Here is a 27,584-nt window from a genome sequence, read left to right as displayed (position 1 = left end):
GTTTGTGCGGCGCGAGTGTGTACTGTTGCGAGGAAAAAGCTGTCCAGCCACGGCCCGTCCCAGTTTCGATTCCGTGCGCTGCCCGCGCGTCTGTGTGTGTGTGTGTAGAGGAAATCGACGTCATATGACAAAAACTCACCATCTCCCAATTGGAACGAAACAGGAAGGTAGTGTGTCCTCTGTGAACGGATTTGCTGCTGTTATAAAAAAGCGCTGTGTGTGAGGTTGTTTTTTTTTTTCTTCGCCGTTTTGTGTTGCTTCATTTGTGCTATTTGTTACACGGTTACGGATTTAACTCGCATTCGGATAGCCGCAGTCTGGTTGTGTGTGTGTTTCTGCTTTATCCCGGAAAATGGATAATTCATCCCAGTCGGTGGTACAAAGCCGGGATAAACCTTCTTTCTGGCTGCAGTGGGAACGAATGAAGGTCTTTTCTACGGAGCAAGGGACGTGGCATGGGATGTGATATTCATGATACCGCTTGGTTTATGTAAAACCGGATATGAAAGTTTGAAAAACAGAACAGAACACAGCCCGGCGTGTTGGACACTTCTGTTGAATATTTAAAAGAAAATGTCAAAGAATTCCTGGTACGGCACGTAGAGCTGCATGCCGAAAGAGCTGCAGGTGTGAAAATGTATTAAATATTTAATGAAACAAGTTAAAAATGCCGAACAAAATGAAACACAGCAAAAAGTGTATCTATAAATGATATTTTATTTTAATAATATTTTAATAATATTTTATTTAATATTTCAATATTTCTCAGCCTAGTCATATTATTTAATATCTCAATATTTCTCAGTCAAGTCAGAAAACAGAAAAAGGAAAGCAAACCATCCACAGTTTTGTGTAGTAATAATGCTCATCTAGCTCTAGAAGTACGTACTGTCGTATTAAAAACCTAAAAATAAACCACTTTACTTGCCGGAAAAACGATCAACCGCATCGTAAAACACCGCATTTATCGCACTTCCTGCCCGGGAGCTCCCACCGTGTAAAACAGCACTCAATCAGTGTAATTGAATTGTGCTGCTTTGACACATATTTTGCCACCAGCAAACACCGGGCGAAAAACCGGAAAATCCGGACATCTAATCAACTGATTGTAGCAATTAATGCTGAAAACCCGGTCCCCGGCACGGCACGTGTCAGTTAATTTGTGCTAACACGTTCGATACGCAGCAAAGCTTTTCGGGGTTGTCCACCGGTTGCCACCATAGAATATAGACCAGCAGTAGTGGTGGATGAGGTAGATTTTTAATTAAATTTGAGGTGTTTATGTGAGCTTGTGGTAGATAAATCACTTAACGAAAATTCATTCCCCACCACCACGTGCCTTTGCAATTGCTCCACTGTTTGCGGTGAGTACCAATTCACGTCAATTATTCCAATTGGACACAGTGACTAAACGTGGCACTAGATGATAAATAGGTGGCAGGTTTTCGTGGAACCAACAGCTTTGCTTTGGGATGGTAGAATGATGCAGTTCGATTGCATTTAGTTTTAATTTTTCATTTCGAAACTAAAAGCACGCTAATCCGAAAATGCGCAACCATGCTTACCACGCTTAGCAAGGCGTGTGTCAGATAGTGCTTACAACGGGCCGGGCTTCCTCGACGGTAATGAACGGGCTCGTAATGCTGCCGCTCATTACCATAACACGACAGTTGACAGCCGGGCTCATCTCCATAACTATAAAGTTCTTTCAACTTGTCGTAACGTTGCCGCAGCCGCGCGCAAATTGAGCGTGCACTCTGCGGGAGAATCTCTCTACCCCCATGCCCAACACACTATCTGGAACGCATAAACACTTAGCGCGGTTCGGTGACATCGGACCGATGCACAACATTTATCTCGATTTTTTCTCCCCCTGTTTTCATCCACCTTGTGCAGTGTCAAATCATCAAAAGCTTACACTTCACCGTATGGATGCACCCGATGCAATCGATTTTAATCGTATTTACGGATCCAATTTGAATAAAGTCATCCATTTCAGTGGCGCTCCACCGAAGGTTGCCCGGAAGTTGAGTAGGCGGTGCATAGGTTGCATTTTTGTGAGGTTAGTAGTACACGACCCCACAGCAGCATCACGCTTTCTCTGGGTAGCTCTCTCTCTTTCACTCTCTCGTGCGCTCCATGTTTAGTGCAAGCCATCTCGCTGTTCTACAGTTCACAGAAAGCTTCCCATTTTGCATAGCAGCACATTCGCGGAAGCATCGCAGTCGCCTTCGGTTATGGAGGGAGTTGAATTATTCAGAATAAAATATAAAAAAGGCACTCTAAGTAAATAAAGAAAAAAAAACGAAGCAAAGATACTGCAAACGACGAATCGTGCATGGAAACTAATGGCCCCCGCTTGCGCATTTCCCGCCCAGGTGGATGTTGTTGTTTTTGCAGCCCTTCCCTCGCGCCAAGCTGCTGGTGCTGGCAGGGATGAGGATTTTTGTTTGTACACCACAAGTCGGCCAGGCTGAAAATGCAGCTCAGCGTGGGTATGGTTCGTGTTTTTTCTTTGTTTTTTTTTTTTACTGCACCCACTAGCACCCCGAGCGCGCTGTTTGCTGCTGTTCTGCTTGCAGCCGCCGGTTGATTGCATTCCTTCTGCTATCCATTTCCATAAGGTTCAGGCTACCGTGAAAGTGCTTTCCCTTTATGGGTGGTACCGAGAGGCGATGCAGCGAAGGTTACGCTATTTTGACTTGCTTTGTAAGGGTAAATATTGTGAACTCGAACAAAAAGGGGCAAAACAACTATAACAATAGCACAGCTGAAGAGTAGCTTTACGCACGAAACCAAACAAAAAAGGGAGTAGAAAGCACAAGTACATTTTAATTGCATTCAATGCTTCTGCAAGTTCTGGATTATTTGTTTTTGCTGCGCTTTCTTGGAATTGTGGTAACGCGGTACAAAAAAGACCAGATTTGCATCGACATTTTTCAAAACCATAGTGCAATATTGGTGCAAGGTACGAGGTTTTTAATATTTATTCAAAGGATATCTGGTTTAGGACATTACCATGAATTTCCCAAAGCGATTGGTGTTTATTCAAAATTATAACAAATATACCTATCAAACAAAAAGACAGAATTTGAAGAAATCGTGACATCTGCTGCATTCTGCCTTGAGCAGCAAATGTTCGGATTGTTTACTTTATCATTCTCCAATCAATGACATCTAAGCCCCCGTAGCTTAACAGAGCACACTCTGAAGACATAAGCTTTCACCTTGATTCCATCTGATCGGCAGATGTGTCGTAAGATCTCGGGCAAATCTCCACCTGATTGAAGCAATTCCACACACTGACCACGCAATGGCGTGCGGAATGGGAGGGTTTTAATTACACAAGATTAACCTGAACGCCGATGGCCGTCGTCGACGGCCGCAGCACGTTGAACGGTACTTATTGAACGATAACAACTGTCACCGGCGATAAGCTGCCGGAGGTTTTGATTGCACCGATAGGGTGGTGCAGTTATTGCACTGTTTATCTTGAGATAGGCAGATAGAATGTCTTTTAATTAGATAAGAGCAGTGCCAGGTTCCGTTTTCGATACCGTCTACTACCTTGAAGGAATGAACTCCAATATCCTCCCCGCCCGAAGATGTTCGGATGCTTCCGGCCAAGTCCTAACGTTGTCATTTCCTTCTACCAGATGAATGTAGCTCACTGTCTGCCATCAGCTGGCAGGTTTCGTTCAAAGTCCTATCTTTTAATTGAAACGATTCGATCCAATGTCAAACGTGCCTCGTCTGCCGTATCTCGTTCCGCATTGACCATACCGCCATACTTGCTGCCACTATGCTTGCACACCCGTAAGTGCGCCGAACCACGCGGAAGTATAAACTGGCAGCAGGCAGAGCGACAGCAGACAAAGTAGAAGGGGGCGTTTTTGTGTTTTGTGTTTGTTAAACCTTTACGACAAAGCATGCAACGGTGCGCTGCCGTTTGTTTTTTGTTATCGTTGTGCGCGTGAAACACGCGTCGCTTGTTTTTTGTTTAGCGGGTACCAATGACAGACATGCAAAACAACACTACTTTCTTCTGTGCAAACAACACCGAGCAGAGCCGTTTGCGATTCATTTAGTTTGCGGTGTACTTTTCCGCAGGTGAGAACTGGTGGCACCAGTTCACGCAAACGTGCGCAGGTAAGCGTTACTAGTAGCAACACAGGGTGACACACAGCAGTGGCTTCTCAGTAGCGTACGATCTAGGGCGCGCTTCAGTTCATCACCTCGCAGCGCGTGCTATGCACAAACGTCGTTTAGGTCGATTTAGTTCACACATAAAAACACTTCACGGTACTTGATTGAGTGAGTGATGGTGTCAGAAGTAGAACTTAATTAATAAAACACGATCGAACGCGACACAGAACAGCAACAAAAAGTAACTGCACGCGCTCGAGTTGGGTTTTTTTGCCCCTCTACTCCAAAGTTAAGCTCGATTCTTAACCGCACAAATCGATCTAGATCGCGCGCGCGCACCAGCTGTTTTTGTTGTGCTTTTTTTTTTTTTTGCTCTTCTATCCCCCCTCTATCACCCTGTCGCTTCGAGAGTGTTTTAAGCGTGCGCGGCACAGACAGCGTTGCGTCGTCGTTCTCGACGGCCGTCTCCACGGTATCGAAGTGCGCGATCTCGAACGAGTGCTCAAAGTGCGCGCCTCCGGTTCAGTTCGATGAGCAAACGCGGTCACGCAGTTTGTTCTCCACCATTCGTAGTGTATGAGTGGCGCGTGTGATACCAGAACAGAACCCCAAAATCGGACTACTTTGCGTAAACGCCCACGGTGTGCTGCTTGGTGTGTCGTTTGTTAATGGATTTTTAATATGGTCGCGTCCGCGAGCCGAGGCATGCGAAAACGCTCAGCGGCTGCACGAGTGTGCGAGTGTTAGGAGTGGCGATTCGAATTGACAGTTACGAGATGGCTTTGTCGGAGATGATGATGATGATGACGACGGCGACGATCGCAACAAAAACGACCACTGCCGATCAGGGTGAACCAGCAGTGAGTGAGTGCGTGATTCAGTAGCGTCCAGGCTGTGGTGTAGTTCGGAGATTTGCTAAATTGCTACCGCACAACCAGATGAATCAGAATGTAGCGATGCAAAGTAACGGCCCATTGTCTTGACACGTATCTAGACAAGCAAGAAGCTTCAGAGGTGTGAAGATATATTATCTTCCCGCAGTGCATTTTGTATCTTTTGTCGTGGTTCTATGTTCGATATCCTCGAACGTCCATTGCAGCTATACGGTCGTGGTTCGCAACTTTGTGAAGTGTCTGATAGTGTGCCAACCGTTGAGAGGTTTTGTTGAAGTAGTAAACTTGATGTCTTTCATCTATTTTTAGCTCCAAAAAGGTCAAACAAAGCTCGTGCAGTGATATAGTGCTAAACGGAGTGCATCTGATGTGTTTTATTAGTGTAATCTTCCAAAAAATTGCTACCACCATCAGAAAACGCCACCATCTTGCGTGAAGTTGCAATCACTCATATGTGTTTTGCGGTACAAAAGTACCACATGCGGCAGTGTCGTGGTCGGAAGTGAAACGCGAATGGGACAGGGAGGACAAATCTCTTGCACAAATCCCACACACGTCTCAATTAGCTGTAAGTGATTAGCGCTTTCCGTGTATTGCTACAATCGTTTCAACAATTCCGAGCAAAACCAGCATCGTCATCGTCACCATCATCATCAGCACCATCGAAAACGACACCAACCAACATGGTTTACGTCTCCACCCGTTCGACTACGCTATGGATGCTACTACTACTGCTACAGAACCTTGTCAAAATCAAGTAAGTCAATATCAATTCTTGTGTATGTGTTTTTTTCCTTCTATATTTATCGTATCGTTTCTGTCAGCTGCTCTGTTGTCGACCATAACGAAGCTTTTCACCATGATTAGTTCGAACTTTAGCCAGCTGTCACCGATAACATCTTGCTGATGCTGCTGTAAAATTTTGTTTTCGCTAGCATACCTCCTACTCCAGTTACTTCAAATCCATTTAGCCCGTTTTCACCGCCTCACTTCGGCGCGATAGTCACTATGGTGAAGATAATCAACCAGTCAACATCCAGCACGCCCGGATTTTCCCCGTAGCACATCTCCCCCCGAGCAAGTTAACTTTTCATTTCCAGTAGCACGGGATGTTGAAGAATAAATATTGCAAAACCACGGTTCGCTCATTCAATCATGTCTCATTCATCATTCACTCACAGTTCACTGTTAGATGCGCTCCTTGCCCGTGGTTGATGCTTGCAACACCAGAATAAGCGGCAAAAGTTGTCTGTTTTTGTGTGTGATTCTGTGCAAGTGCAATATGTCACCGGTGTGCGCTGTGTGGAAAGACGGGAAAGAAATTTGAAGAAGAACTTTACCAGCTTTCCAGAATGAATGGGTGACAGTGTGCAAATTGAAACAGCAAGACGGCGTGTTGATAGATAGTTCGCTTTTGGGCGAAGCGAACCACCAGGTTGGGAGGGGGGCCGCTGTGCAGCACAAAACATTAGTGTAAAAACACCTCTGCGCTAAGCGCCCCTTGCTAAACCGCTAACCGCACGGCTAAGTCAATGCGAAAAAAAGAAACCCACGCTAACACACTCAAGAACCTGCTACCATCACGCTCGCTTATCACGTGTGCCACAAATGGAGACCACCTCCGAGTTTGGAAACGCTTTGCATAAACTGCATACATAATGGATTCCGGGCTTGCTTGTACCCCGAAGCACCAGCAGCAGTTGCAGCTGCTGAACGCTAACGAGGGGAAGAACTTACTAACGCCACTTAATTACAATGTCAAAACTGTCAGACCAAAAACCTATCATCGGGTGCGCCTTCCTACTCTCGGGCCGCAGGCCCATTCGGCTAGCCTTCCTCCCGAAAAACACTATCATTTTAGAGGTTAACCGCTTCCGGCAGCCCGTGAACGTTCTTTGGCTGGTGTGCTACCACACGCACACCGACGTCGATTGTAATTTCTTCCCTTCGCCGTACCGAGTTGAGGGTTTTGGGGCGGGTGTTTCGGGGGGGGGGGGAGGGGGAGACGTTTGCTTTCGGCCTGATGTGTACCGTGCCTAACGAGAGCACCCTGGGGAAACGAAACACACCGAGCGATGGTACCGGCGTTTAATTAAATCTCAAAAACCGCCAACTTCCGGAGCATCTGGGCGTGGGTGGCGGGCGTGGGTGGGCCCATCAGCTTCAAACGGCAACCTAGCTAGCCCACTAGCGACATTCAATCCGGACTGGTAGCCCGCAACCGCTTGACTGCCCACGTGGTCTGCACGGCTTAGCCGCTGTGCGCAAGCAGCGCACCCGCACGCTGGATTAGAATCTTAATTGAAGTAAATTTGGCACAATTAAACAACCGAAATTAATAATGAATTAATGCACCCGTTGCTTTCGGACGCATGGGCTACGAACGCAGCCAACGTCCTGACAAGGAGCAGAAAATCTAATTAAAATCTCACAAAAAAATGGGTGTCTGTGTTAAATCTGGCATCCATCAGGAAGCGAAACGTTGTCACCATTTAAGTCTTGGAGATTGATGCTTCTTGCTTGGCTAAAAATAGTAATGTTTTTTTTAGTATGGAGCAGTTCATGAGATTCAATGAGACTGTGCTTAAAATATCTCGCTCCGACTGGTTCGTAAGCTTTCGGGATATTTGCGGTGGTTTGTGGATGCATGAGATAGATAAAGTTTGTGAGGCAAGTCCACCACTACCTTTAGAGTCTAAATAGTTAATCAAATGGGTCTAAAGCAGTTATTAAAGGTTACTTAAATGTGAAAATGATATTGTTTATGCATTTAACGCATGTAATTGGATTGTTCAATAAATCAGCTTAAATTTTTATCTGCTTTCGATAAAATTGTGATATATTTTTAACTTTTATCGATTACTGAAATACTTGTTGACTTTTGGACCTGAAGCTGTAGTTTCAGTACATTCTATTTGGCTAGATCTGACTAAAATTATAATATTATTAGGATTTCGATATTTCTTATAAAAGGATTCCTCTATTTCTGTAGGATTTTTCACACATTTCATCAGTTCATTCTCATATTTTATTGTGGTTGATTTGTCAACAAATACAAATATCTGGCTGAAAACATTTCTGTCATCTCCAACTTTCGGTATAGCTGCCTGTAAAACTACACACTGAGAGTTTTGTTGGCCTTTTTATCAACTTTACCGGGTTTTCCAGGGGTTCTCATAGTTGTGCACTCATATGATGGAAATTAGACTGTATGGCACCCTTTTGGACAGGGTCCTTGGAAATTCCAATTGGATTTGCTCAACAAGAGTGGTATATAGACCAATTCCCATTACATTAAGTTCATTTCACGCAAGAAGGAGTCAATAAAGTGGCCCACAGCAATGAGAACTCCTGGAAAACCTTGTATCGTTGTTTTATTTTGTTTTATATAAGGAAAACATAATTTAATTGTGTACTTCCGATTTGACGGTGATATACCAGGGTGGTATTTATTGTTTGCTTTTCTTGTATCATGCACAAAACAAATCAACCGTTTTGCAAAACAATGACAAAGGCCATGAAAATTAAAAAAATAATTCAAATATATTTGGTGATGTTTCAAGAAAAACGTGGATCATCTGTATCATGTTTCTTATAGTTGAAAGTCTTAATTGCTCTGGAAACAAAAATAATTTGATTCTATCTCAACTATAGTTGTTATTAAACAAATTCCCTCGCTCCTTGATGAGCTCCTGAAGATATGCAATAGTAATTGTCATTGTGTTTTTATATTTTAAATAATAATTAAACTAAATGGAAAGTTTTTCATGCAAAAGAATCAATCAAGAATGAAGTTGAAATAAAGAGTTCATTGAAATTTTGAAAAGAAAAATGGTTTGTCAACACGACCTGAAGAAACTCCATAGTTTGTGTGGACAAGGAGTCAAATAAAATTCCCCAAAAAAGGATATGTACGGGATTAATCAATTGCTCGTCAATCAACGTGGTTTGACGGCATGTGCCAGGACAAAGCACCAGGCTATAAACAAATTATTTACTTAACAAAACAGGCTATATGATTGAAAATACTCTCTCTATTACTTTCTTTGTTCCATTTCAAACAGATCATTCGAAGTGTACTGGAACATACCGACCTTCATGTGCAATCAGTTTGGCTTCGAGTTTAGCAGTGTCAACCGGACGTACTCGGTCGTGCAAAACCGAAACGATACCTTCCGTGGCAACGCCGTCTCGATACTGTACGATCCGGGCAAGTTCCCGGCCCTGCTCGAGAAACCGTCCACCAAAACGCTCTACAAGCGTAACGGTGGTGTGCCGCAGGAGGGCAACCTGACCGAGCATCTGGAGATATTCGAGCGCCATCTGGACGAGCTGATACCGGATCGCAATTTCAGCGGTACGTTGCAAGGAAAACATTACCCTTCAAAAACCCAACGACAACAAACAAGCAAACCCGTTGCCAACCAACCAGCAACCGCTGTCAACCACTTCTTGACCTTTCCAAACACCTTCCAGGTATCGGCATCATCGACTTCGAGTCCTGGCGGCCCATCTACCGGCAGAACTTTGGCTCGCTCCAACCGTACAAGGATCTGTCGGTCAAGATCGAACGCGAACGACACCCGTACTGGTCGGGCAACCATCTCGAACGGGAGGTAGGTAAACAGATTAACTGCTTTTCTTCGGTAAACGATACTACTACGTCTCCAGTGGCGACGACAAAGCGCTCCCATACAAAGCGAACCCATTACTGGGGAAGCTTTTTGAAAAGGTTTCAACCCTTTGAACAGTGAAAAAGTCCCTTTGTTTCACGGTAATGGCGACGGAAAAACGGAAAACATAAAGCAGTAGCGAAAACAAGATACTTCCTCCGTAGAGTCCATTTTGGTTGACGAGCGGCAAAACGGAAAAAGCCACAAATGTATTTGTCCAGCTTCTCGTTCAATAATCGGGACTCGGGCATTCTGGGAAGCTTTTCCGTTCCTGCCATAAATAATTGCCAAAAAAAAGGGGGTAAACAAAAAGCCTTTCCTGCTGCATTAAGTGCAGAAAGCCATCGGGATCGGATGGGGCGTTCCGTTGTTTAGGGACTGCCTAAAGCGCTTCACTCTTTACACAGGATCTCTTTCGCTTCCAAAAAGATCAATAAACGCCAGTAACAGATCTTAAGGGCTGTGGATGGAGGCAAAAGCAACGCACAAAAAACAACCACACTCCTCAACAGAAAACCGATTATCAGCGACGTCATGATGGTAAGTGGCCGGTAAGGGTTCAACCTTCGGGAACGCCCGTTCACTCTCGGGGTGGAAAATAAATGAATGCACAAAAGCACGGTAGCAGCAGGTGGGGAGGCTCTTTTTTTTTCTTTATTTCTTTCAACCAACTCACCGTCATCATAAATATGCGGAAATCATGCGTGACCCAACCAGTGGCTTGGGTTTTTCGGTACCAAGGGTGATTTGTTTACCGTGTCGATCCGTTTTTGCCCCACGCAACACGGTAACGAGCGTTGTTGGTTGTCCATATTGCTTGGATCCTTTTTTCTGCGCCATCCTCTTAAAATAGCCTGCAGCAAATGTGCTATAGTATGAATTGGTTTACCGAGAGGTGAAATTTTGAGCTGCTAAAGTAGAGTTTTTTATGAAGGCAAAGTAAAGCACAAAGCATGAATAATAGGTTGTGCTCCAAAGAGTGGACCGTTTTGCAGGCAATCAATTATATCCCGTCCCGATACGGTATACCATAGTGATCACTTTTCAAACGATAAAAGACTAATAATACTATTGTAGCAATGGTGAGTCAAGCTCAATAATATGATGAATGAAATAGATAGTGGAGATGTTACTACCTTAAACTTTATACCATTATACCTTGAGTTACATCAATGAGCGAATAGTAATATTTGTAGGTTTGAGTAATATTTCACCAAAATTATACATAGCCTTATCTAGATCAATAAGTTAAAATTGTAGGTTTGGTGGGATGTGCACGAGAAACAAGAAGGTTAAATAGGTCATATAAAACATAAACAGCTAACACTAAACATTATGACAACTTGTGATGGGTAAATACATCGACTCCGAGTACGGATCAATCCAGATCAGTTCGGATGGGTCTGGAAGCATCCGAATGAGTTTGGTCGAGCCAGGGCGAGTAGTTTCGGTTGGTGGTACAAAATCAGTAAAACTGTTTAAATTTTGACTGAGTTTTTGGGAAGCATACGGTAGAAGAAAAAAGGTTTTTTAATCTAACGAAAAATGCAAAGATTATTTCAAGAATGAAAATTGTGATACTGTATCGTACATATTAAATGCCTTACTTGAAAGTCAATGAACTCATCAAGAATTGTCCAAATGATGATGGACAATCATATTGCAAGTTAGCAATGGCAACGTCAACCTAAACTACTCGCTCGGACTGTACCGGACTCGTTTCGACTCAGCCGAACCCACCTGGACTGATCCAGACTCATCCGGACTTCTCCGGACTCATTCAGATTGATCCGGACTGATTCGGACTGATCCGGACTGATCCGGACTGATTCGAACTGATCCGGATTCGGAGTCATATTTTGCGCACCGGAGTCGGAGTTGATCCATGACTCCGCTCCGAATTACCCTTCACTAATGACAACCCACTAAGAATTCTTACATTAATACATATCATTCTTCGTTTGCTGTTTAGAGATGATTACGTGTAGCGCCTAAATGTATGCAAAATATTTGTGTTTTTCGCATATATTGTTCCTCTTATTGTTTTTTTCTTCTTCTTGAACTCCCATTGTTTGTTACACAGTAGCAGATAATGGAGAAAAACAGTTTTTTGGAGCATACCACTCAGAAGTAATGTGGATGGTTTACTATTAATTATAAATGGTATAATTAACTATAAATTGTTAAAGCAATTTTATTGAAGGAAATACAGAATTTAATTCGATTACTTCAACATTTGATGTTAATAAATTATGTTTTGCTGACGGGACTCCATAGTCGTTTGACCCTGGTACCCTACTTTAGTACAAGGTCCCTTGTGGGATTATACGCTTTTATATATATTGGACTAGTCATTCTGCCTACCGTTCAACCCGTCACTGTGCACACCATATCCTTATAAGGAAGGGTGTATCTTTAACAATAACACTAAATTGCATTTTAGTTACTTTTTCACATCAACATTCATTCACACTTTTGTTTCCCTGAATATAACTTCAAGCAAAACCACTTTAGCCAAGCTTAAACCCGAACGTATCCAATGAAACATTCGCCTGTCGTCAACCACGCATGAAAAATCCTTCGGGGAATTAATTGTTCCGGCAAACCATGCTATACGCCCCCATCTTAATATATTCTTGGGACGCACGGACAAGATACGATGACAGCAACGATAAGTTGTTTAGGCTTCGTTATAAATTCATCTCTCTATTCCGCACTGGCTTACCGGCTGGCTCCGTCCATCCACTGTCAGTTGTCGTTGTCCCTTGTTTTTCCCCCCACGCCGAAGTGAATATTTTCGCGAAGACGATTTCTGGCACAAGGATCTAGCCTTTTCGGTTTCCCGGAAAGTAGATTGAGTTTTTTTTTTTTTGGTCCCTTAAATGCCCCACCGGTTTCCCATTCTTACAGCTCATTGATTCCGCTCTGTTGGCCAAACGGTTGCAAAGAATGAGTGTAGTGACGAATCCGTTTCGTTCCGGGAAGGATTTGCCATAGTCAGCTCGGTAAGCACCAATTGTTCGTCCATTCCTTCATTTGGGAACCATTTTGGAGCTCTGCGAATCATTTAGCTGTAAGGATATTTTTTTGCCTTTGCTTTATTTTACAAACTGGTTCCAAAGCTAAAAGTGGCTAAAAGTTAGCACTAATTTAGTAAGCATATTAGAGTCACTTTTGCAAATGACATTGGAAGAGAGTATCCTTTGTCAAACACACCCGCCCTCGCAACGGGTTTGGTTTTGACATGCATCATGGAACCTTTTTTTCTCGTGAACAGGTGACAAATGTAGATTTTCATTTCCCTGTCCGAGCGTTGTCATTGGAAATTCATGTCTTGCTGTGCCATCGCATCCAAATCCGGAGAGACTCGTGCTTTTTTGCCTGCTTTTTTCCATCCTATTTCTATCGTCTAACATTGTTCAACGAGATTGGAAACATGACGGAAGCACTTCTTAATCGAACCGAACAGGCTGGCTGGACAGTGGCTGAGGTCGCTGTAGGCAACACAGAATGGCATCCAAGGTAGCAGGGAAAGTTTAATAAACCGGAAAATGAAAATCATATCCCGGACGCCGGTGACTCCCCAGAGTACCGGACAGACCGTGCCGGATATCGTTGTCGACGAGTGAAGCGTTGGGACATTGATCGGTTTCGGGGGTGAATTAAAAAGAAAGAAAGAAAAATAGGATATCCAGGAACAAAGCCTATCCTTTGCCGGCGTAGAGAGTGCTCAGAACCGGTGGGCAAGTGGGAATTGAGTGTAGGATATCAAAAAAAGCATACAAAACATAATTGATCAACATACGATTATTGGATTAGAATGATTCGTTAGCATTGGCATCGACATTTTTCCGTTTTGGCTCGAACATGTAAAGGAGGGTTAGAACTAATTAATAATTCTATGCACACTGTCACAATGAAAACGAAACTGAGGTTTATAAACACACACTACAATTCTCCTTTTTTAGAAAATATTTTGTAAGTCAAAAGAAGTAAGCAGTTTAACACTTTGGGCGCTGGCATTTTGCATCAGTTTTCTGCAGAGAAAACAGTACAAGATAAGAGAGCGATGAGAGCGTTTCATTGGCTTACGATCGTTCACTCTCTTTCCGATCCTCACATACGATGCCACTTCTGCAATATGCGCTCTCTCTTTCTTCCCGCTGCAATGCGCTCTGCTGAGAGTTGCTGAGAGACCAATCACAGAGAAGAGGAGTGAACAAAGCTGTGATTCCAAAGCGAGCCACACAGCGCCCAGAGTGTTAATAAATTAAAAATAAACGGTGGAAAAACACGCTGTAGCTACAAACAAAACTGCTCTGAACATTCTCAATACAATTTTTACTTTTTTTTACCACTTCAACTTTATCTTTGAATGTATTTATCACCTTCACAAAGTATATAATGATGGCTGCGAAGTTTCGGAAGCAAATTGCTGCTGTGTCACTGAGCTACTTCGCTAAACTTCTCTAATTCTGTTCATTGAAGCATACAATTGGCTCGCCTTCCCTCCTGAACCTGCGGGTCCGAATCGATGGAAAAGTTCAAGGTTATCACAAAAAGACAGCATGACGAATTTCACATTTTTATTATGCTGCTCATCACAACTAAGTTTAGCGTGAACCAAAGGACCAGCGAGGTTTACTGTAACTTTTTTTTATAGTATTATTGCTTTGGTCTTGCTGTAGATGACACTTAGTCGATACTTGTAGTTTCCTTTAACTCTATGCCTCTGTATCTATCTCTCAATCCCTGTCGCTCTCTTTCTCGCCATGTTTTTTTTTCTTTTTTCCACTGATAAATGGTCATTTATATCGAAGCAATTTCGCCCCGATCTACTCTTTCTTTGTCCCGCCGCCATTCTTTTCCCATTATTCCCAACTGTCCAATCCACTGGGAAACAACTGTCAAACGAGACAAACTTGACAGGATGGTTTTCAAATTACTGGAGCACAACACGGGGAAGCCAAATTACAGCGGCGCAAGCATTGGAGAGGGAAACCACAAAACTAGGGAGGAAGAAAAGGAAAAACCGCGAACCAACATGGACATGAATGTAAATTCGCCTGCCTGGTATGCAATTTGTGCCGCTCGTTCCGCTGGGCAGTTTTGCAGCAGTGCAAAGTGATTTGGGTTCCTTCACAAAACCGCTTGACGTTGCTGTGGTTTTGATGAAAATGGTCAATTTTTGTTTAGCAGAGTAGTGGAATGCAGACAAGGTTTAATTTAGATGGAATGTGCCCCTAACACACCGTTAACCACAGTCGGTTGGGCTGTGTAATGAAATATTTTCCTATAATTAGAGTGTTTGTGTCGCGGTATCATTAGTGAGCATTCCGGCAAAAGCTTCCTCTAGCTATGATAGATTTTAAATCTTTAAGTTTACCAGTGACAACGTTATTTCCCCATTTGATATTAAAAAAAATACCATACCACTACTAAATTACATCAATACACCACAAATCGATACCGCACACTGGCAAATGCAATCGAAGCCGAACGAACGCTCCTCAATGCAGGACACACTTTGACCTTTTTCCCACTTACTTAACAATTGTTTATGAACTTCCGCTCCTCCAGGCCCCTTGCACACTTCATAAACGCTGTACGGGGACGTTCGCCTGCTGGCACTCAATATCCCCACTCTTCCCAGTTCATTACAATTTCTACAATTTTCTTTCGGCACACTTTGGGCGCAAAACTTTCCCAAACAGCGCAACCCCTTTTTATGCGCCAGGCTTCACCTTTCGTATGCGTCTCTTGCCATCACCTTTGCAGCGCTCCACCGCACGCAAGAAAAACCACCGACGGGGAGTCCAATAAAACTTAATTAATATCTTTTACGATATTAGTTTTATTGCTCGGCAGGACGTCGGAGCTGTTGCACGGGGGTGAGGGAAAAGAAAAACTCTTCCAAACTGTACAAAGAGTCAACGCTTTTGGGGCAGGTTGAAGCGGAGTGCTTTATACCGACGATGTGTAGAGTAAAAGGCACTCATGCAAGGAAGCGAAAGCTCATCAGAAACTGTGCAAATTGCTCCTGTGAATCACCTCCGGTGACATCTAACTGCAAAATATAGTATGACCGAAAGAGTTTGGTAGCGAAAGAAACTAAAGCACCCCGGGTATGGTTTTATTTCCGACAGTAGATGGTGTACAAAGTTCGAGGAACTTTTCAACTTTATCTTCTCTATTGGAGATCAAAGATACGTTGTTTTTTTACTACCAATTGAATTAACTAGAACTTATAACAGGAGTGTTATGCCCGGTTCGCTCGTAGCATAATGATAGTTATATATACTGTATAACTCGAAGCTTTCATCTTATTAATTTTATATCTAATGAAAACCAACGCCTTATTAGATTGTTTATTAAATTTAAGTTAAAAAATTTCAAAGTAGTGGTTCGGAAGTTGGTCTCTTGACTAAATAGTCACTATCCGTTTCACAAACATTCTTTTCTTAAAAAGTATGATTTAATTAAAATTTGAAGGCTCCCTGCATTACAGAAATCATTTGACAATTGCATAACTCTAGGCGTGATGCTGCATGGATTGCATACATTTATCAAAAAAGGATATCTATCACACGATACGCCTAGAGTTATGCACATTACCTAAATAAATCACAACAAACTATTTTTAAGCTACTTTTTAAGCGCCTTTGCAAGAAATCACACGAATTATTCCATATTTTGAAATATCACAAATAAAAGAAGATCAAAACAATTGCAGCGTTGATTGCAACAAGCTGCTCGCAAACGCTTCGATATCCACAAAGATGGCACAGCAACCACATCCAAACAGCAAACCTCCTTAACAACAGTCCACACAAAGCGTAAATCAATTCCCTTCAAACAGACCATTGCATTGCTACGGGTTTAAGTACATCACAATGGTGCGCCCACAAGACATGCTATAATTGCTGCACCATTGAAAACATTTCCCAAATAACCTCAGACGCTTACCGCCAAGCAATTAAGCGAGCAAAAAGAGATTGTGAAGTGGAAGGAAAGGGACAAATAGAAATGCAAAACGGCAGACAGATTGTTGCTTGCACTCTCTCAGAAGCGAAGAATGTTGCTGCTGTATGAATACCATTAGCTACCGGTGTTTCTCTACACGGTCCCTTCGTCGGGACGACCATGCTAGCCGATGCAAAGTCCTGCTGCTATCTGTCAACCACTAAAATGTCATTATCTTTTCTTTCCCTTTTTCTGTTGGAAGCAAATTTCTATTGTCTCAAATAAAGGTCTTCCCGTTGACCTGACCTACACGGTGCTAGAAAAGGCATTGTGGCAAAAAGGCGTAGACACGAGCAGCTGGCGAACATGGAGAAGCTCATGCATCCGGTGGCCATATTTCACCAGGATACCAAACAAGCATCGCTTCTCGAAAGCAACGTGAGCCTAGACTACGGGCAGCATTGTCTCGTCCGTTCCACACAATAACTCGTGGGTGCAGTAAGGTAGAATTGTCGACTCGAGTTGCTGTCTACCGCCATCTCCTGGGTGCTGTCTTATTCTAAAGAATAACGCTAAAACAGTACCCAATACTACGTTGAGTCCTGCTGGTACTGGCCTTCACCGTACAGTGTGTCCTACGGTCGTATATTATCCTGACTGGTTCGGTAAAAACCAAACCTATCCCCCGGACCGTGTACATACTGTAGAGCATATGGTAACCACCTGCAGCAGTACGTTCCCGGTCGAATCTAAGGCACAGAAAAAAAAAGAATCTCTCCCCCGGGATGGGACCACTGACCGAAAAAGCTATGCTACTATGGCCGATTTAGATGTAGAGTTTTAGTTGTTGTAGGAGCAGTGAAGTAGTGGCCTGCAGAGTGTTCTTAGTAGAGGAAAACGTTCCAGCGCCAGTGTTCGTCTGCTCGTTCCGTTTCATTTATTTACTCACATGGCGTGTTTCTTTCTCTCTTTCCCCAGGCGACCCGTCGATTCGAAGCAACAGGGCGCGAGTTTATGGAGCAAACGCTACTGCTAGCGAAACAGCGACGACCCCAAGCGGCATGGGGTTACTATGCCTTTCCCTACTGCTTCAACATGAACGGTGCGGCTAGCACTCGCTCGGAAAACTGTTCACCGGAAGTGCAGCGAGAAAACAACCGGTAATTTAGACGCGCAAGGCCACACAAGGTCCGAAACCATTCGCCTACCATTCGACCTCACCGCACGGTACCGAAAAAAAACAACACCTAGTACACCAAACTTCTAAAGTTCACACTCACACAGCATCCAACGGTATCTAAACGATGGCGGCCCAAAAAAGGATAAGGCTCACAGACACAGACTGCGAATGAGAACGACGAGCCCTTGTTATTCCCTTTCTTCCCCAGCCGGAAACAGCAACCGGTTCCGTTTCCAATCCTTCCACGAAAATGGCTCTGTCTGGCTTACATCGCCCATTGTTAGATGATTTTCCGTAGCTCGGAAAAGCGATAGTGTTCCACCCGTAAAGGGATTTTACTCCACCCCCCGCAGGTGACTATCAGGCTGCCACCAGCAGTCCTGGCATACCGAAAATCGGCCGAGCGGGAGGAATTAATAAATTATCGCCAACTTTCAACACTTTTAATGCGGGGTACGGTGGGAGTTTCGTCTACCGGCACCCGAGAGTCGCACCGGAGCTGCAAATTACGACGCAAGACTGCATGTTGTTTCTGTTGCTTTGTTTGTTTGTAGTGTGAAGAAACGACGGTGTAAATGGATTGCTTTATTGTTCCTCCTCGTGGGAGCTTTGTCAGGGAGTTTGTAAACCAGGTGGCGGTTTTTGTACTTTTAGGTGTTTGGAGGTGTGCCCTAAAGTATTTACTCTTGATACTATTATGGAAAACTGCTATACATTGAACAAAGCGAATAGTGAAGGGGGAGTTGGGAAGCTTTTGTAAAATATCATTTTGTTACCTAACAATTTAAAATGCTAACTTCGAGGGTTTTATGGAATGAGTTGGTTCCTTATAGTATCTGTAAACACTTTGATATAGTACCGCAACTTCCAAATCATTTAATTCTGTTTTAATTGTAGCTCAAAGTCACAACGGATTTGCACTGTGTTTGTTGATACACTTTTTTAACTGACTCCACACACGGCGATCGATTAAATCATGTTCAGTAGTTAATAACACAGGAATTACAAATGCAATGCATCTAGCAAAGGTCTTCAAGGACCATCTCAAGAGCCTAGATTATATATGCATCCAGCGCAAATTATTTAAAAAAAAAGATTGCTAGCAGATCAGCAAAATCAAATATTTTGACATCATACATGGGGCGGTCCCGTGGTACAGTCGTCAACTCGAACGACTCAATAACATGCCCGTTATGGGTTCAACCCTGGAATGGACCGTCCCCCTGTAGCAAGGATTGACTATCCGGGTGCGTGGTAACGATATAAAGGCTCGAAAGCCTGTATAGCATGTCCGCGTAGGACGTTACGCTAAATAGTAGTAGTAGTAGATTTCATTCTGTAAAGCAAAGATCAATCTATAAAGCAAGGATCAATCACTTTTGCTAACATTTGAAGTGATATTGGACTGAATAATAAGATAACATTACTGTAAATGTTCAGAAATTATACTGCAGTGTGACACTGCATCACAATTGTAATATTATCATCGTTCTTTATGGCGATTTAGTAGTCTGAAGTGATTGTAATTGTGTGCATTATTGTTTTACGATGATATCTCATAACATAAACATAAAACAAATATGCATTAGATTGCTAATACATATCATATTCCCGCACAACAAGCATTTATATCGCGAACTGTTACATATCGTGGCTCTTTTTGGGGAGCAAAATAAACGTAAATGATAATATATTTTCAATTCAATTGGAATAGCTGTTTGCGGAACATAAGGAAGTCGTAACCCAGTATTGCTATTCGATTCATAAAATTTGAAGAAACGACTGTTCTGGAGTTTAAAACCTTATGCCGTATCCTTTCTATATCTTCCTCCACAGCATCATGTGGCTGTTCGATGGATCGGACATCATCTTCCCATCTGTCTATCTGCGGGAAAAGCTATCACCAAGCGAACGGGAGCAGCTAATACGGGGACGCGTCCGAGAAGCCGTCCGGGTGGCGCAGCGCACCAAGCCAAGGCGCAAAGTTTTGACCTATCTACGCTACGTTTACACCGACTCCATTCAGTACCTGACGGAAGTAAGTATGATGAGAGGCGAGTAGTTACTCCCTTTCCTATCGTTTTTTTCTTTAAACTTCATCTTCAAGAACGATCGGTTCATCGCCTTCAGCGAGCCATACGCTCGGTTCTAAAGAGCAAGTAAACAGCACTGTTAAAAATAAACTTCTGGCACACCAAGTGCCGACTAATGGTTCATGCATGATGCCGGAGCGGAACCATGCAATCCTTTAAAAACAACCCTGAAACTTACGAATATCAACAAGTTTACACCCCATGCATGCGTGACTGTTACATCCTTCAGTAAGAAGTTTCGGTAACTACTTGTTGCTGCAGTCGCTTGCGTGAGATTACTTGTGACGGTATAAATATTGATCAAACACTATGTTCCAAGTTGGGAAGTGAACTCCGGAAAACAAACAGGAAAGAAGGAAGCATGAACGGATGGCATTATTTTGCATACGTGAGTAACATGTGTGACATTTGGTACCATTTGCAATCCTTGAGATGGAGTATCGTACCGTGGAAGAATATTAGATGGCAGACGTTATCATGTCCCATTTCATGTTCGCTCAAGTAAACAGACAGCTGAAAATGGACGCTATCCTTTGAATTATTATTATCTGTCCAATAGATTTTGTTTCCCTTTTGTAACTCTTTGCGCAAGAATCAGCATACCAAATTGGGAATTGAAGACTGATACTCCTGGGACCAACTTCCCGCATGTTACGTTGGATGGAAATAAAACACCTGATACGGGTTGACAGGTGACGGGACATCCTTTTTTCAACGTTCCGCAATACGCACAACAGAATGGGTTTGTTTTTCTCAAAGTCAAACCGAAAATAGTCCCAACCTTAGCAGCAACTCGGCAAGCGCTTAAAAAGAGCGGTAACAAAGTTTATGCCGGGCTCGCTTCTTCGAAACTGTTGACTGCTGTTGCGCAAAGTACGTCACCGGAAGTGCAACTGCACTTTTATCGGCATTTCTTTGCTCGGATAAGATACACTTGCTTTCTTAGCTTTCTTGTCGCTCTGCCCTTACTTCTTCACCTCGTTCCGTTACATTGATACATTACAGAAGGCTGCCCAGACGGCAAGAGAGTTTGCATGAGAGTGCCAAGCAAAAGAACCCTTGATTAAGGTCACCGGAAACTTGCACCAAACTCAATTACCCTCTCGGGAGTGGCGTATCAAGAACATCCCGCTATCCTTCGAACGGGGATATGATAAGCATTAAAAGTTACGGAAAGCAAAAGCAGAAGCGCAAAGTTTCCAAAGCTTTAAGCTGCGGTCTGAAGAGCGGGACGGCGGCCCGGGGGTCGTAGTTGTAGAGTTGCTGATAAAGTTTTGTGACATTGAAAAAATGTAAATTTGTTCGTTTTTCGTTTTGTTTATGCATTCATTCCGATTGTATTTGAAACAATGTATCGTAATTTCATTGTTTTGATTCAACAAATCGCATAATCTTTTCAGATAACAATGTGCTCATTTTACCAAAAAAAATTGAATAACAATCAATCGCATTTTGCTTCATTTACTTTTTACTTTTTATCAATTTATCTACACCAATTCCATTCTTTGTGAATGTTTTGTTTAATATTCTATGATAGGAGTTCTGAAAAGAGTACCATTTGAATCATAATAGCCGCAAGATATTTCAGTAATTCATCAAAGACGAATCATGCAAAACACATGTGTCTTTGTGCTAAACTTATGGTTTGGTTACAAAAAATGGTAGGAAACAGATTGTAACAAAAAACCATTCATGTAAAATAAATTAGTTTCCCTCGTTTTCACGATGATTCATCAATAAGCTATGTCTTTAGAAATTCAAGATTCTCAAAATAAATCTATGCATTATCCAAAACTTTACTAATTTGCAGCAATCATCAGCATCACAATACTCAAGTTCAGAAGCGATATACGGAATACTTCAGCCAGGCACATTGGGCCCTTTTCTCGGATCTTTCAAACTCAATTTGACAAATATCGTGACATCTAAGACTAACTGTTGAACGCTTGTCCTATGAATTAAGTTACTTATAACTGCTTTCTCCCGAATGCGTCCATTCGTACGCCTGACATCAACGCATTGGGTCATGCAATTGGGGCAATTGAAAATCCTACCAGGCAGCTTTCCAACCAATATGAAGAAAACCGGGCGCCCACAAACAGGGCTCATTATATGGAAGCCGGTATTCCATGTTCTCGACTATGCTCATCACATCAGTCTCCTGCCGACACAATAGCTGAGCTGTTGCTGTTGTTGTTTATGCAGCCTCCGGTTAACGGAATCATGGATTGTGTTGCTTTCTAGGGGGAAAAAACATCTACAAAAAACATGCTCTCGGAACCATGTCCAGGCTCGCCCAGCGTCCGTCCTAGCAGCTGATCAACGATTCAGCAACGACGCGCCGGGATGCGCTATGGGCGAACTTTTTAATTATTTTTACCCACTTTCCACTATCCCGGGAGATTGCGCCTGAACTTGAGAAATTCTCGGTCAAAGCCACTCACTCTCTCTCTCTCTCTGGTGCGATGGTGTGGGAAAAATACAACGCAACGGCACGACTTCCGAGAAATCGCACTGGAAACTGCGCTCGAAAGAGTGGAATTGATGTGGCAAAACGAAGGAAAAAAAGGAGAAGAAGTTGGGAAAAATCATCTCGCAAACAAGCCCCATCTAAACAGGGATACAACACGGCAAAAAAAAACAATCTTGATATTTGACGACAACCAACACGAGACACTTCACTTGACTTACTCCTTTTCTGTGCCCATTTCCGATGCGCTCGACTGTGCTGTGTTTGTGCTGGCAGTTGATGTTTATTTCTTTTCGAATTTTTCCATCCTCCAAACGAATCAAGTTTAAATTTTTGCTCCCTGCTGCCGGTTCGGGTAACTTTTCCCTACTTTGCAGTGTTTTGCATTCGAAGAAATTGAATCTTTTTTTGCTTCCCATCCCTTCGAAGATCATCACACCGCCAGCACACCGGCTCTTTGGCCGTTGGAAGATTGATGAAATTGAGTGAGCTGACTTCCAGAATTGCGAGTGATAAACATTTCGCCCAAAACTTTGCTACAACTGTTGTTTGCGTCTTGTTTGTATTTTGGGACAATTTATGCCGATTTTTCCCAAGACCCTAAGAGTTAGAGGCGATACAGATAGATCACAGCAAAACATCTAGGGCGAATCGAGCACAAAACTATGAGCAATTTCCAAAAGTAGACGGTGAAGCACCAAAAGAAAGTCGTCAATTTTTGTTAGAAAAGAGTGCAAAAAACTTCATTTTTATTTCCCGAAGGTCATTTCCACAAACAAAAGCTTTCCATCCAAAATTCTCTTTCTCTTAGTGCCCAAATGACGCATTTGTGTCACACTGCTAAGCTCCGGAGGTAAAATGCAAATTTCTAATTGCACTTTTTTCACAGCACAGAATGTCCAATTTTCATTTTCTTGGCCTTCCATTTTCACCAGCTCGTTTTTAATTCGCAAAACTCCTAAGCTCCTCCGGAGCACGTGCACAGCACTGTCAAACGGATTAACCAACCGGGTGCGAAACGCTGCAAATTAGATCTCAATTCAATGGGGACTTTATTCTTTCTGCTTTTTGTAGCTGTTTTTTTTTTTTTGGTTCATGATACCTTTTTCTTACTAATTGTCATTAGCAGTTAGACGTTTTTCTTCTGTTTGGCAAGATTGTAAAGGTGGTTTTGTTATTTATGTGCATCTAAATGAGTCGAGCTAATTAATCTTCCGATTAACAGCTGTGTTAATTTTTAACACGGGGTTCTCTGCCGTGTTTTATAATCCTTTCAACCATTTCTTGGTGGTAGGGAAATATCTTATTGTATTCCAAAATCAATTAAACGCCGCTTTGTTTCTTGAAATTCTTTAATTAACCTTTAAATTGATGCTGAAAGAGGGTCCACTGTTCGTTTTTTAGCGGTTTTATAAATCTTTAATAATAAATTATTAGACAAGATGTCTGTTAAGAAGAACCTCCCCTCTTCTCAACCTCTCATTGAAAGCGCCACTTTCAATGGGGTATTAGTTTTCAACTTAGTTGCACGACCCCATCAACTATCCTGCTGTGGAAAATCTATAACGCACTGATAGACGTTCCCATTTGTGCAATAGGCTAGCCTTGATCGACAACGGTTGTTACACCATAGAAGATGGTTATGATTAAACTAAAAAGATTTAGTTTTTTGTATAATCCAAAAACTTTGTGTTGTATTGTAGCATTAAAACTGAACAAAGCACTTGTTTTTTTAATATAACCTCTATGTTCATCGTTATTCTATTTCAGAGCGACTGGATCAATGCACTCGCAGCCATGAAGAGTACCGGATCCGATGGTATCATTTTGTGGGGCAGTTCATTCGATCTTAACACACGGTAAGCTGGTCCATTGTTTTTAACATCAAACTTTACTCACTATATTATGTTTATATTTTCCTTCTAAACCATATGACAGGCAAAAATGTACCTCCTTTAAAGCGTACCTGGATAGTACTCTCGGACCCGTGCTTAGCACGCTGCAACCGCGCTACATAGTGAAAAACATTCCAGATACATCGACCTGAACTACACAGTTAGGGCCAAATTTTTAAAGTAGCTTTCTTTTCTCTTTGCCAAATGAACCAACCAACCAATCAACCGACCACCAGGGGATCCATCAACAAGATACAGCAAGTGGTGTTCTACGCTTAAGCAGACTGTTCGTTTTCGTTAAGGATTTTTATACAATTTTTTTTTACTGTACGATACAACGAAATAAATATGCATAAAATGTGAAACAAACAAAATACTTCATCGATGATACCTTCATTGTAGCATTTATTTTACAAAGAACATTATAATCGTGACTTACGACTACATAGATTGGAATGAGCTGATGGCAACACAGATCGGAATGAGGGATCTGAGGCAAGGTGACGCACTTTCTTCTCCACTCTTTAAAATCACCCTGAGTTATGTTTTCGCCCTGATGAACTTCTACCAATGTTTTCAATTCCTTTCCTTCACGATTGACTTTGACAGTGTTGGCAAAACGCCTGCAATAGTTTGAGATGAGAATACCAGATTTAAACGTAAAGCACCAAGAAATTAAGACGAAATAACTTTTTACCGAAGGTTCAGAGGGGATTGGTATTAACGGGGAGGCAGCGTTTTATTTGACGGTGACTACCTCTAGGCACTTTGAGTTCAGCTATCTTCAAACGTTTGTACCCTGGAACAAAGACATCACCATCAAAATTTGGAAAAGTATTTTTCAAGTGAATCGTTCCTTCTATGACCTTCACCATTGATTCTCCCGTAGGTCCTCGATGGACACGAATGTTGGACTATCTTTTCCAGTGTGTTCCAGCATGCCAGATGTACCATGAATGAGTTGAAGGCGATGAATAAACCACGAGTTTGCTGAGCTGAGTCAGTTGTCTTGGCGACAGAATACCGTGGCTGGGGCGTGTTATGAGGATACCGGACCCATCATGTCCCATCTAGAAAAGGTTCCACAGCAAAACTCAGCACGTGGAGCAGAAGTTCGTTGGCTAGATAGGATGAAGCAAAAACTTTCTAAAGTCGACTGTCAGCATCGAGGGGAAGCTGCTGCTAGGGGCTGAGGGCTATACAATGTTTGTTGAAAACATTTTTTATAATGTAATGAATGCTTGTCAACTCAACCCCGCTCTGAACATATTTTGAACCCTTCAAGCATAGGTTGGCAATTTGAATGCTAGTTCCAATAAACCATTATCAGTTGATTACTCCTTCAAACGATACATGATTGTAATGGGAATACAGTTGAAATGGGATATTAAGGAATGGAATTGGAGCATACGATGATGCTTTGACAAGCAAAACCCTTTTAATTGACCAGTTAGTCTTTGTAAATAAAAGTATCTAGTACAGAAGATTCGCTGAGCTCCTCCATCGAATGATGTCACGTTTGTTTGACTACATGCACTACAAATAATAGAGGACTACGACACAAATGAACAAATAGATGAATATTGAAGAGGATTTACATACTCATACTACCTTGAAACGTTAACACCTGCTAATGACATTAACTGAATTTGTACGTAGAGAGTTGTTTTTTTGTGTCTTGTAAACAAAGCTCTATTGCTGGCTCCATTAACCCATCTCCTTGCTTAACGTTTTAATAAAAATACCAACACTTTTCCCAAAAAAATCTCGTAATGGATCCATTAAAATGAGCAAAACAGGGTGTGCACACACCGGTGCAAAGTTTGTGCCAGCACGTTAACAAGATTGGAGTGACACCAGCTTTCCCATTTCCCTCATCACGACCACCAAAAAAGAAGGAACGCTCATCCACACGTTCCTGGCTGGCCGAAAATCTCAGCACCGTGTGGCGCTACGAGCACCATAATTAACTGCCATGATTAATGATCTTGCGCATTCCTACACCCATAATGCACTACAAATTGGAATTGGCTTTGAAAAATGGGCTTTCCTCACCATTAACTTTGAACCATATACCAAGCAGTACATGTGTGAGCTGGGGGCCACAAGCTGTAAATCGTACCTTGCTTGTGAATAACTAACGACTTACTGTTTGCTGGCAGGACTTGGAGGGCAAGGGCGCAAATTGCTTGCGTTGGGTATACGGTATGGTACGCTTGAATCTGAATATTTCGGCGAAACAGCAATCTTTCACTGCGAGCAACGCCAAAATCCAATCTGCGGATCAGTTTTCCAACGGCAAAATGCTCTGGCAGCTGAAGCGCCTTCTATCATCCCTCGATGTTACTTCCTCCTGCAGAGAGGGGACGAAATACTTACCCACCAAAAAGAAACCAAAATCACATTTTGTGCCTCAAAAATGCACAGTCTTTTTTTCTAATACACTAACATCGAATAAAAATGCGAAAAATTGAAAAAAAAAACCACACGCAAAGGACACACAGTTTCGCATCTGTTGGATGGCCTTGCGTTCGCTGAAAGGAACGCGTCCTCTTGTCATTGGATACGTATCAATGTCTCTTTTTTTCTGTTCATCTTACACAAGCTTCTTTGATTTTGACTCGCCAGAAAATGGATCCCTCGGCTAGGTGTCAAATCCAATCACCAATCATTCAGATGTACGTTTCGGTTTGTGCGAATGATGGGATTTACATTTCAATATCTAATCTGCCTTTGTTCGCAGATACCGACGATGGCATTCGGGAAAGGCGGTGGGAGATAGGCGTGTAGAGGGGTCGAATTTTGACAGGGGCAACGGTGCCCTTGGCAAGATCAAATTTTTCAATAAAATTTTCTCGAACGAAGCATCCCAAAAGCTGAAACGGAAGAGCTTGTGGTTCAAAAAGCCAACAATCAAATGGTATATTTGTGCAAGCTTATTTCATTCCAACGAATTGCATTTCCTTCAGTCCTTTTGATATAGCAGTAGAATTTAGAGTAGGACTCAATAGTTCCTAAACTAATAATGAATATTCAAAAATAAGTTAAACACCAAGCACCACATGTTTCTTTCTTTGATAGTCCGCTTAATATTTACATTTATCTTATATTTGGCGTAACGTGTTACACGGACATGCTCTGCCTTATTCAGGCTTTAGAGACTATTTTAAAATAAAAAATACATCTTTCTTGAAAACGAGTCAATTGAAAAATCTGTCTCCCGTTTGCTGTATCGGTCATTCGCAGGTATTTTTACCTTTCTTAAAGAAAA

General features: G+C 42.4%; 1 protein-coding gene across 9 annotated transcripts; it reads left to right on the top strand.

Annotated features, from left to right (window-relative positions):
• LOC120902874 (hyaluronidase Tab y 2.0101-like) lies at window positions 1-24,703 on the top strand. Of its 9 annotated transcripts, none has more exons than XM_040311934.1 (8): window positions 1-167; window positions 5,349-5,796; window positions 9,104-9,396; window positions 9,516-9,655; window positions 17,654-17,835; window positions 19,692-19,893; window positions 24,189-24,277; window positions 24,357-24,703. In XM_040311934.1, the coding sequence occupies exons 2-8, from the start codon at window positions 5,723-5,725 to the stop codon at window positions 24,463-24,465; spliced, it is 1,089 nt and encodes a 362-aa protein (XP_040167868.1). In that variant the 5' UTR covers window positions 1-167; window positions 5,349-5,722; the 3' UTR covers window positions 24,466-24,703. The 9 variants fall into 9 exon arrangements, with proteins under 9 accessions (XP_040167868.1, XP_040167865.1, XP_040167867.1 ...); XM_040311931.1 differs by lacking the exon at window positions 1-167 and adding an exon at window positions 4,021-4,149; XM_040311933.1 differs by lacking the exon at window positions 1-167 and adding an exon at window positions 4,157-4,302.
• Window positions 24,704-27,584: the final 2,881 nt, after the last annotated feature.

Source organism: Anopheles arabiensis, chromosome 3, assembly GCF_016920715.1.
Source record: "Anopheles arabiensis isolate DONGOLA chromosome 3, AaraD3, whole genome shotgun sequence".
NCBI lineage: Eukaryota > Metazoa > Arthropoda > Insecta > Diptera > Culicidae > Anopheles > Anopheles arabiensis.
This window is presented reverse-complemented; position numbering and strand designations above follow the sequence as displayed.